General features: G+C 40.6%; 1 protein-coding gene across 1 annotated transcript in view; it reads left to right on the plus strand.

Annotated features, from left to right (window-relative positions):
- Nucleotides 1-12131, plus strand: part of THOC2 (THO complex subunit 2) — a 56849-nt gene that overhangs the window by 42421 nt on the left and 2297 nt on the right. Inside the window, exons 29-38 of the mRNA XM_063141925.1 lie at nt 923-1107; nt 1997-2099; nt 3118-3560; nt 4851-4909; nt 6568-6603; nt 9933-10070; nt 10327-10396; nt 10487-10644; nt 10945-11021; nt 11102-11149. Of these exons, the coding sequence (XP_062997995.1) occupies nt 923-1107; nt 1997-2099; nt 3118-3560; nt 4851-4909; nt 6568-6603; nt 9933-10070; nt 10327-10396; nt 10487-10644; nt 10945-11021; nt 11102-11129 (1297 nt within the window). The 3' untranslated portion in view covers nt 11130-11149. The remainder of the gene's footprint in view (nt 1-922; nt 1108-1996; nt 2100-3117; nt 3561-4850; nt 4910-6567; nt 6604-9932; nt 10071-10326; nt 10397-10486; nt 10645-10944; nt 11022-11101; nt 11150-12131) is intronic.

Consider the following 12131-nt stretch of genomic DNA (forward strand, 5'->3'; position numbering starts at 1 on the left):
AGACTGCCCCTCTCGCTATTTTTTAAACTTGTAAACGTTTTGATTAAATTCTCATGTATAAACTTATTAATTACTTTACTTGAAACTTTTTTGCCCTGCTCTTTGGACAAAAAAGGCTCCTAAGTGCATCTTCCAAAGATCAGTAATAAGACAGCCCCTCTGCACAGGCTTGCAATCTAAAAGACATGACACAAAAGGAAAAGGTATTGGGAGGGAGGGGGAAAGAAGAAGAAGAAAGCAAACTCAGCAATCAGTTCTTATTTACATAGTTCTTGTAATGATCAGCTGGAATAGAAACAGTTCAAGGAGAGGAGGAGTCAAAATTTGCTGATCTTTCAGCAGAGCTGATAGAAGTAGTTCTGCTCGCTGCCTTCCTTTCCCTTGCCTTATCCTAACCAGATAGAATGACTGCTGAGAGTTGACAGAGGGAGGGGCCTGATAGAGCCAGCTTCGTAGCAGAGTGGCCAGCGGCCCGGCTTCCCTCCTCTCACTCACCTTAGCCTGATGTCACGGCTGCTGCCAGGTCACATATTGAATTTTGCATCATGTCCTTAGACTTGCTCATCTCCCTTCTATGTTCCAGGACAACTTGAAAGCCAGTAATGTATTTTATTAATAGCACCGGTGTTCTCTTGATTATTCTTTTCAGAACAGGGGAAAAGATGTTTTTGGTGGCAAAGGTTTTGTGGATCAAGGTCTCATAAGGATTAAGGTTCTTCCAAGCAATTTGAAGAGAGTTATGTGATTAAACAAAATCTTTTTCTTTCTTTCTTTTTTTGTATTTCACTTGGTGTGAAAGATGAGAACCATTGTCAGTTAAAAAAAACTATTAATTTATCTTTCTAAGCAGCTATTCGAGTTGCTCTCTTGCTGTTTGGTTTGGTTTGTTTGGTGTATGTTTAACCCTTTGTGCGACTTTCAGCTATTCTGGACAGTTGAAAAGTAGAAAACATTGCATGGTCCCCGAAAATGATTTCCACCACAAGGACCCACCTACCAGGAATGCGGTAACTACAACAGTGCAAAATGGTCCGGGTGGAGCTGGGCTGCCTCCTTCGCTCACAATAAATGCAGCTAAACTGGAAGAAAGCACTGCTGAGGAGACTGGTATGGCATTTGCATTTATAGAGGGAGGGAGGGAAGGAGAGAGAGACAGAGGCCTGGTTCAGACAACACCCTAAACCATGCTGCTTTAACCACAAAATGGTTAATGGAATGCATTAACGTCAGTGCATTCAGTTAACCATTTTGTGGTTAGGCAGCATGGTTTAGCGTGTTGTCTGAACCAGGCCAGAGTTTAGATTGGGGGAATTCATACTGCTGTTTTCATAGTCAGAAAGTGATGATGATGATGATGATGATATGATGATGGGCCACTACACACATGCATATATATTTCTAGATTACTGAACCATTGATGACTTGCAACTGACCTTGTGAACTAATTCCATTGAGATGAAGCGACTTAATATCAGTGAAAGCTCATTCACACTTTCAAACCTGGTCCTGGTCTTTAATCTTGCACATGCATGTATGAACCAGCCCTAAGACGTAGGCAGTTCAGTATTAACAAGAAGGGAAAGCTGTCTGCATGTGCTATACATTATACACTGCATACATCCATTGTTTAAAATGTTGGCTTTTGTTTTTGTGGTAAGCTTTAAAGTAAGGCTTCAATCCTATACACACTGGAAGTAAGTCCCATTGAACTCAGTGAGGCTTAATTCTGAGCAACCATGCATAGGATGGTAATAGTTCATAATAGTTCTTTCTGCACATAACTACACTATGAATAAATATTCGGAGGTTATCTGAATAGTGTCTGCACTATAAGTTTTCATTATTGGCAGGTAAACTCTTGCTCGGTGTTATCACTCATTAAAATATTTATTATATACTTAAATTTACTATATATTTAAACAGAATCTAATCTGAAGTCTTTATATGCCACTTAGCCAATGACAGTATCTTCTTTTTTTTTGGATGTGCAAAACAGATAAGTTAAAGGAGAAATCTCAGGGTGCTGTTAAAGTGATTAATAAATCTGCCAGTGCAACTCCCAAGGTGACCACGAGCAATGGAAACAGCGCTTCTAACAGGTGAATACTGTCCTCCGTTCTCTTTTTAGAATGAAAGTTACATTGGGAAAGGACCTGTTCATGCATAATCCTGAGGATAAAAAAATTGGGGTGAGATGGTGAAGAGATAGTTCTCCTTTGGTACCTTCTGTGAACCGCCCAGAGAGCTTCGGCTGTGGGGCGGTACATAAATGTAAATAAATAAATAAATTCTTCCAAATCAATAGAAGGATGTGAAAATGACACTTTATGTTCCACTAATGCAGAAATGGGAGGGTGTTCAGTTGCACTGATTCATGGCCTAATTAGGCTTGGATCGGTGAGGAAAATTAGTTCCTCAAAACTATATGAAAAGTCCTTCATAGTGCCACGAGGTTAAGCTACAAGGTAACGGGACTTTTTTCCTCCCCTTTAGTGGTGAAGTGAGATCAGAACTGCATTTCTGCAAAATATTCCATTCATTTCCTTCATTCTGTTTCTATACTGCCTCATCGCTGAAGCTCTCTGGGTGGGTTCACAAAAATTATTTGCAGGCAGAACATGATTCTGATGTAAAACACCCAGAGAGCTTCGACTATGGGCCAGTATACAAATGCAAATGATGATGATGATGATTCTCCTATCGTGGGACCTACCACCAGCTCAAGAAACCGCCTCCACGATACCAATGCCTCATTCAGCTTGGAGGAAGGGCAATCACGGTCTTTTCTTGGCAGAAGCTACTCACTAATTGCGATCAGTGGAGTTGATGCCCAGGCTGGGAACACTGCTCCTCTTATCCTGGATTGGGAGCAGGGAATATTGGTGTGTTTAAATTGGTAGCCCACCTTCCCTCCAGAAACACCAGTCTCTCCAGAAAAGCATTAATAGCTGTCCCTCCACTTAATTTTAGAAAGTTAGAGAATACTTTCCTCATTGTTGTTCATTACTTTGGGGGCAGTGAACGTCAGGGGTTTACAGTCTTAAAAGGTTTTGGGGTTTTTTAGAACGTCAAACTACATTTTTATATTAATATTTCATTCCTTTGAATTTCACGCAGCAAAGTGATAAAAGAAAAAGAGGAGAAAGAAAAATGTGGGAAGGAAAAAGAGAAGGAGAAAAAAGAGAAGACTCCAGCTGCCACTCCTGAGGCCAAAGCACTTGGAAAGGATGGGAAAGATAAACCAAAAGAAGAGCGGGCAAACAAAGAAGATAAGCCAAGAGACACCAAGGAAAAGACACCTAAGTCTGATAAAGAGAAGGAGAAAACCAAGAGAGAAGAGAAATTGTCAAAGGATGAGAAATCCAAGATTATCGTGACCAACGCCGAGGCAAAGTCTACTGCAGAAAAGGAGAAAGAGAAGGAACCATCCAGAGAGAGAGATGTAACCAAGGATATGAAATCCAAGGAAAACATTAGAGGAGGAGGTGGAGATAAGACGCCAGTTGCTGGGTCCTTGAAGTCACCTGTTCCCCGATCAGAAACATCAGATTCTGAAAGGGGTAGGTTTTATCTCCTCCTCGTATTACCCCCCCCCCCCCAAAAAAAAACACTTCTCTAAGAAGAGCATATAGCCAGGTGGAGAATGGAATTTTTTAATTTTTGTTTAAAAAAGGGAAGTGCACACCCATTTACAGGTTAAGGAATTACTTGTTTTTATTATTTCATTCATTCATTCATTTTATATCGCCCAATAGCCGAAGCGCTCTGGGGGCGGTTCACAAACATTTTTTGGGACCATTCGGAAAGTTGAGGGCCCAGTGCTCTTCAACATTTTTATTAATGATTTGGACGAGGGGGTGCAGGGAACGCTGATCAGATTTGCAGATGACACAAAATTGGGTGGGATAGCTAATACCCTGGAAGACAGAAACAAACTTCAAAGTGATCTTGATAGGCTGGAGTGCTGGGCTGAAAACAACAGAATGAAATCTAATAGGGATAAATGCCAAGTTCTACATTTAGGGAATAGAAACCAAATGCACAGTTACAAGATGGGGGACACTTGGCTCAGCAATGCTACAAACGAGAAAGATCTTGGAATTGTTGTAGATCGCAAGCTGAATATGAGCCAACAGTGCGATATGGCTGCAAGAAAGGCCAATGCTATTTTGGGTTGTATTAATAGAAGTATAGCTTCCAAATCACGTGAGGTACTGGTTCCTCTCTATTCGGCCCTGGTTAGGCCTCATCTAGAGTATTGCGTCCAGTTCTGGGCTCCACAATTCAAGAAGGATGCAGACAAGCTGGAGCGTGTTCAGAGGAGGGCAACCAGGATGATCAGGGGTCTAGAAACAAAGCCCTATGAAGGGAGACTGAAAGAACTGGGCATGTTTAGCCTGGAGAAGAGAAGATTGAGGGGAGACACGATAGCAGTCTTCAAATACGTAAAAGGCTGTCACACAGAGGAGGGCTAGGATCTCTTCTCGATCCTCCCAGAGTGCAGGACACGGAATAACGGGCTCAAGTTAAAGGAAGCCAGATTCCGGCTGGACATCAGGAAAAACTTCCTGACTGTTAGAGCAGTGCGATGGTGGAATCAGTTACCTAGGGAGGTTGTGGGCTCTCCCACATTAGAGACCTTCAAGAGGCAGCTGGACAACCATCTGTCAGGGATGCTTTAAGGTGGATTCCTGCATTGAGCAGGGGGTTGGACTAGATGGCCTTGTAGGCACCTTCCAACTCTGCTATTGTATGATTCTATGATCTGAATATCTAGATGGGTATACTGGTTTTAATGGTTTCATAATGTAGTGTCTCTCTCTCTCTCTCTCTCTCTCTCTCTGTCCCAGAACAAAAACGTCGCAAAGTTGATAGCCATTCTTCTCCATCACATTCCTCAACAGTAAAGGTTAGTATTGCCTGAGGAAAGCAGCGCCCATGTTTAGGCTCTCGTGTTTGGAATGCCAGTGTTCGACTTCCTTCAAGTTTTGTGCCAAAAGTGGAGCCATTGAAGGCTTTATATCGCATTAGAAAATGCATTCCTTTTCTTGGTTGGTGGACTCTTTTTTTTCCTTATATTAAAAATTTAATTAAAATTTTTTTTAATTAGAAAACAAAATTAAAGCTTCAAGGACCTAGCACAAATGTAAATAGAGTTTGGAAGTGTCAAGAATTTTTTTATTAAAAAAAAAACCCAAAGTGCCTCACTGTTTTTAAACAGTCATATATATATATATATAAATATATATATTGGAGTGCAGTGGTAGCTACAAGCAAACGAGTCTCTTGCATCAAGCAGAGAGGAGCATATTTTTCTGCATTCGTGTTGAAGAACCTGTAGCGCAGAAGAGCACCTGGAAGATTATGGAATACACGATACCTCTGAATTCATTCATCTTGATGAGCGTCATACCGATTGTGCCTTCAAAGGAGGAGCCATGAAAAGGAGTTCCGTTTTTTTTTAAAAAAAGTCTCCTTGGTGATCAGTCCTCCTGTAGTTGTGTAAATTCAGTGAGCAGGCAGCTTCTGTTGCACCTTCCCTGCGAGGTTTGTTTATATTCCAGTGGGTTCCCACCCTGTTGAGCTCTGCGTTACGCTTAAACCAGATGTGGCAGCCAAAAACCTTCCACCCAGCAAAGAGAAAACCCCCAGCAGCTGAGTGCAGCACAAAACCATGGCTGTAGCCTTCTTGAAGACCCAGGGTAGCAATTCCTTGCTCCATGTTTATATTTTTATTTCTCTAAACCATCTAAGCTCATGGAATCTTTCAGTTTGCAGTACGTTGAAGCTTTGAAACTGTAAGTTACCAATACTTCGTCAGAGCAGTGGGGATGGAATAGATAGGGGTGTCGCCATCTTGCCAACATGTAAAAGAACTTTGTCTTAAGAGGTTGGCTTATGGCGTAGAGCAGCTGGCTGGAGAATTGCATTCTTGTTTCAAGTAATAGTTGATAATTGGGTAGCTGTTCTCCCTAAGTTTGTTTGACAGCAAGTCACACTGATATCAGAGGGACTTCATCCTGTACAAGTGTATGGCAGGGAGAGGCTGCAGTATTCGTTTATAATCTGATACTGTTTATAATGTAATTTTAAGAAATACTTTATTTCATTAAAGGGGACACAGTCCACACACTTAATGTTTTAAGTTAGAGAGATATTTTCCCCCTAGTTGTAAGGTTGGGCTATTATTATTATTATTATTTATTTATATAGCACCATCAATGTACATGGTGCTGTACAGAGTAGAACAGTAAATAGCAAGGCCCTGCCGCATAGGCTTACAATCTAGAGGTATAATTTATAATGAAGAGGGTGGAGTTTACGGGTCTTTTTTTGTTTTGTTTTAAAAGAACTATTTAGGAGCACATCTGTTTTGTAGCTAATTTGTTTTATATGATTAGCGTAGGTGTGAATGGATATGACTGTTTTGCGAAGTATTAACACTGGATTTATTCCCAGAAGGAGTAGCTGTTTTTTTGTTTCGAGGGTATGGCCCTGCTTCCTCAAGTTCCTGTGGTTTCTGAGAACTGTGCGAGCTTATGTGTCGTCTCCATTCATTTTCTACAGGACAACATCAGCGAACTCAAGGACTCTTCAGCAAAGGTTTGAATCTTTCAGTCACCCACAGAAAACACAAGTAGTGTCTTTTGCATGTTTAACGGGGTTCGTCACATTTAGTGGGTCATGTTTAATGGGGTTCGTCACGATAGGTTAGGAAAGCAAAGAGGTATTGTATGCAGTGTGCGAAATCTGCATTGGTGGCACAGAACTAGTTGCAGCAACGGACTGCTCTTTATTAATGTGACATGTTGTTGATTTCCAAACGTTGCTTTGCGGAATCCTGGGCATCCTATGAATTGTACAGGGGTGGGGATCTTCGAGGAGAAGATCAGTAATGGAAAATAAGCTTCCCTTGAAAGACACCTTATCAACCATGGCTGATCTTCCCCTGTAGTGTGCGCTTGCATTGAATGTTGTATTATCCAACGTCATACGGTCAGTTCAAACGACAGTGGGCCCTGTCATTCCCCTGCAGGAATTAACTGTCCAGTCTCCCTAGAAGAAGGTATGGGAACCTTTGGCCCTCCAGATAATGCATTACAGCTCCTGTCATCTTCAGATGCTGCCCAGGATTGATGGGAAGTTGAGTCCCAGCACATCTGGAGGACCCCTGTTGCCCACCCCTGTTCTAGAGCATGTCCTGGACTTCTCTGCAGTGAGACACTTGTCCTGTGGCAGATGTCAGGGGTTCTTCAGCAGATGAATTAATGTGAAAAGGATTCCTTGAATACAAAAGTTTGAAAACAATCTAAGAAACCAGGGAGGCCCTAATTGCTTGCTTGTGGTTTCCAGAAGTATCTGGCTAGCTGCTGTTTGAAAAAAGAATTCTGGGCGACACAGAATCTTGGCCTGGTCTAGCATTTTACTGGACCTCTGAATGATAGTATCCTAAGGGTCAGTCCATTAAATCTACTCAGATTGCATTTATGCTTCTTCAGTATATTCATTCGATAGCTTTTAAAATACCATTTTTTTTGCATAAAGGAAGCAGCATTTAGGTTGTATATCAAACACCTGTGGCCTTCCTCAGCTATATGACAAATATGTTTCTTCTATTTTCACTGGGTTCCAATTGGAAATAACTACCTCTAAAGGAATGCAGCATTGATTCCTTTGTGCAAGCAACCAGTCCATCCACGTGCAGCAGCTGAAACGTCTGTGCAGTCTTCAAGGAAAGCCCTTCACAGGGCACGTTTGCAGCAGTCTAGTGTCTACATAGAAACATGGTTCTGAATTAGAAAGATAGGGTTGCAGCTGTTGACCACATGGAGTTGGTGAAAAGCAGACCTGGCCACTGTTCTAGCCTAAAAATGTGGGCGGAGCTGTCTGATCCAGGAGCACCTAAAAGCTGAGAATGCTGAACTTGGTGATTCCCTAACCTTCTGCCAAGCAAGAGTGCTAGTGGGGCTGCCACCCCGCCTGTATCCAGTACATGGCTGCAGCTAAACTCTGGGCAAGTACCAAGACAACAGGGAATCTGGATCTAATAGGAAAGAGTTAAGTGTCATCATTGAGAGCATTGATCTCCAAATGATCTCATCACACAACTTCAGATGCAGACTGAAATGATTTATGGAGTTTGCTGCTACAAGATGTGATGAGAGCCGCTGGCTTAGAGGACTAAAAGGGATTAGACAGTTTCATGGATGATAGGCCTATCCATCGATGTTCAGCCATGATGGCTACAGTCATGACCACCCTTCATGTTCAGAGACAATATGCCACTGATGGCCAGTGGCTGGGGAACAGCTGCAGGAGAGGTCTACTGTTTTGTGTCCTGCCTGTGGGCTTCCAAGAAACATCTAGCTGGCCACTGGGGGAAGCACGATGTTAGACTAAGTGGACCTTTGGTCTGATCCAGTAGGGCTGCTGTCATGTTTTCAAAAGAATGGGGGATGCACCAGTTTCTGAATGGCAAATCACAATGAGGTAATACTGGGGCAACATTTGTGGTTCGTTAGGAGAAGGCAAAATGGTTTGGGCAGGCAATGAGGGAAAAGGTTCATAGATCTTCTTTTCTATATATCCAAGATTAACTTGCAAAAAAAAAAGAAAAGAAAAGAAAGCAGTGTTACTGGTTTACATACATCAGAATTACCAAATATAATAAGTTTTCCTGGGGCATAATCACATCTGTTTAGAAACAGTGGGGGACGATGAATAGTACTCCCTCTGGGCAGCTCCCATAGGGAACGCTTCTTGGAGTGGGGAAAACGCAAGAATATGAAGTCTAAGCTAGACAAATGCAGAAGATCCTTAACATGATTTCCCTTTTAAACAAACAAACAAACTCAAAAGCAGCTGTAAGGAAGGGTTGAATTAGGACTGCAGTGTTGGGTAAGGAGATTTTCCTTATGCCTTATTTCTAATTTAAATCCCTTCATCCTGCTGTTTGCCCTCCAATGGAAAACAGTTTGGTGCCTGGGCAACTGAATTGGGGGAAAAGGCACTGTGGGTGTGTACTTAACACCTTCCCAGACAAGCACTGTGGTCCTGATTGGATTTGCTTGCCCTTCCTGTGACTGCTTTTATTTTATTTATTTTTTAATGTGGGGGAGCCTGATCAGATATCTCCCACATCATATCTAGCTTGGCCTTAATTATTTCTTCTATTGTGACTTGAGGTCTTGCCCTCATTCCTCTCTTAAGTACTATGTAAAAGTAATTTTAAATAAGGAAGGAACTAGTTAAGATGCATTGATAAAATCCATAGTGATCTTGTGTTCTTATCAAAAAGTATTCACTAAAAGAAAAAAAAAGCTTCATGCTACTGCATGTGCTAAAAAAAGAGAAAAATGTTCAGAGCGCTTCATTTAAAAAATAGTCTCCATACAATTTTCCAGGGTCTGTTGTCTTCCTTGTCACTGAACGCTAGTTATTTCATATGACTGCTAGCAATGAAGTCAAATGATAGTGTTCGGTTTTCTACTTTTCGAAAGGAACTTGACAAGCTATTTAAATATTGTACGAAGTCTGAGCGGTTGTTTCATCACAAGTAATACTTAATTTGGCTGAGTTCTGTATTCCGAGCACACTTGAATACCAGTTTCAAATTTACCAGTTTTAGAATGCCTATATGCCAGTAGGTCATAATACTATTTTAAATAGGTGTATGTGTTTTTTTTTATAAAAACAACTTTATTTATTTATTTATTTATTACATTTATATACCGCCCCATAACCGAAGCTCTCTCTTTTTCATCTTTCCATCTGTTTTGCGATATGGAAGGAGTTTTCAAAGCAGTATGTAAGGGACAGCTGGGGGACCTCCAGACCTTATTTGAGGTTTTGGGGGGCAAGAGACAATGTTTTTAATGTACCACCTCTAAAAAGAGGCATTGATCTTTGGTAATGTTGCCTTAATTTAACAGCACTACATTAATCACTCCACTCCAACCCTGTCCAAGAGTAAGGAGAGAGAAGTGGACAAGAAAGATTTGGACAAGTCAAGGGAGCGATCCAGAGAGAGAGAGAAGAAAGATGACAAGGAGAGGAAAGAGCGAAAAAGGGTTTGTGAACTTATTTAAATCTGAGGTTCTTAAATTATTATTTTGAGCCTGCCTAAAGAAAACTGTTCAAATAGTTCCTTCTTTTCATTATGAAAAAACCCACAAAAAAAACCAGGCAGAATGTTACTAGGATCTGTGGTGCAAGTAAGAGGTTCAAAGGAAGAAATAGCTTTAACATTTCAGCTGTCTTTAAGCAAAAATTTAAACTATTTAGAAATCTATGCTTGTTAAATGTGTTGATGTTGTATCTGACCAGGATCATTCAAATAGCGACCGGGAAATTCCCCAGGATTCAACCAAGCGTCGGAAAGAGGAAAATGGAACAAGTACGTTCTGTCTTGCTTTTTCTCTTCCGAACAAGGCCTTGCTGGTGCCATGTGTATTTATATCATTTTGGGGTGTGTGTTTTTCCCCAGCTGGTTCCTCCAAGCATAATAAGAGTGAAAGTCCTTCCGATTCTCCTCGGTCCAACGAGAAGGAAAAGGAGAAAACTAAATCAAAATCTTCAAGCAAAGAAAAAGGAGATTCAATTAAAGTTGAAAAGATGGAGAAAAGCTCTTCTGGTAGCAAAAAGGCAAGATAGTCATTTCGACCACTTCATTGTTTCTAGCAAAATTCTCATTTATTCCTGGTCAAATTCTAATTGGACATTTGGGAGCACGCGAAATTCAATTCCCCCCCAAAATACTAGTGTTTGATGTATGCGGTTAGAATTAATAGCGTTAAGATATACTTTCAGTATATTTTAATGTATGAGTAAAACATAAGAAAAATAAATTTTGTTCAGGAAGAGTAAATCCCTAATTTGTTTTCAGAATGTTCTGACTCTGTTCCGTGGATGTATAAGTCATTATTTTTCCTCCGCTTTCTCCAGGAATCCAGACATGATAAGGAGAAAACAGATAAGAAAGAGAAACGAGACAGCACTGGAGGAAAAGAAGAAAAGAAACAATATCCTTTCACTAGTCTTGCTATACAATTATTTTCTAAGAAATATTTGTATAAAAATTTTCCCTTAATCTTTGATCTACTCATAAATCTTCAGACAAGCACAGATAATGAACACTGTTCTGACCAAGGTACGGATAACAGAAAACATCTGTTATTGAGCCTATTAAAACCATAATTATAAATAAAAGCATTTTTGATGGACTTTTCATTGGAGGTTGAGAAAGAAAGTTGTAAAATTGCTCATGCTGAGAGCTGCTGTTGTTTTGAAGCAATTACTGTTCACCATATGCAAAGAATAATAATAATAATTATTATTATTATTATTATTATTATTTCTTACCCGCCTCTCCACATAGATCAAGGCAGGGAACAACAGTGAATATAAAACACATTAAAACTGATTAAAAACATATAGCATACATGATTAAAACATCCCAAAAACATTCTAAAATTTCACTGGATAGGCCTGCTGGAATAGATCAGTCTTTATTGCTTTTTTAACTTCTAAAAGACTGTCAGGTTGACGAATCTCAACTATAGTAGTGACTATAGTTACAGCCCTGTTCAAATTAGCTTTGCTGTTATTAGGAAATCAGAGCAGAAGAGATAGTGGCTTCAAGGAGTTGCCAGATGCTGATGAACCTGCCATTGCACCAAGTTATACTGTACATTCTATCAGGGGAAAGCCCGTGAGTGTGGTGGGCAGTGGCGCAAGGGAGCTCAAGATCCTGAGGATCACTCCGAAGCATTTGCACAACGAGACCAGAAAGTTTCCCGAAATAAAAAGAAAATAATAAGTAATATCCACGTTTTAGCCTTCAGCCTAGTTGGAAATTACCTTTTCTTGAGTTATTAAGCTGCTTGGATGCAAAGATACCTTTCAAGGAGCAATGTGCATAAATTCACTTGCCTGTTTCATGCGCTGCTTGCCAACAGTGAGCTGCAGTTAATGAGCCTTGGTAAGCGAGCCTGAGATGGTGCATCCAAACCGTTGCTTGCAGGTTACTTATAGAGCCAGAGTAGACATGGCAATAAATGTACGACTGCCACTAAAACCGGTCACCATGCATCTAGTTTCCCCACTCTCACAATATTTAGTAGACGTAACCT

The sequence above is a fragment of the Elgaria multicarinata genome, chromosome 15, assembly GCF_023053635.1.
Source record: "Elgaria multicarinata webbii isolate HBS135686 ecotype San Diego chromosome 15, rElgMul1.1.pri, whole genome shotgun sequence".
Lineage (NCBI taxonomy): Eukaryota > Metazoa > Chordata > Lepidosauria > Squamata > Anguidae > Elgaria > Elgaria multicarinata.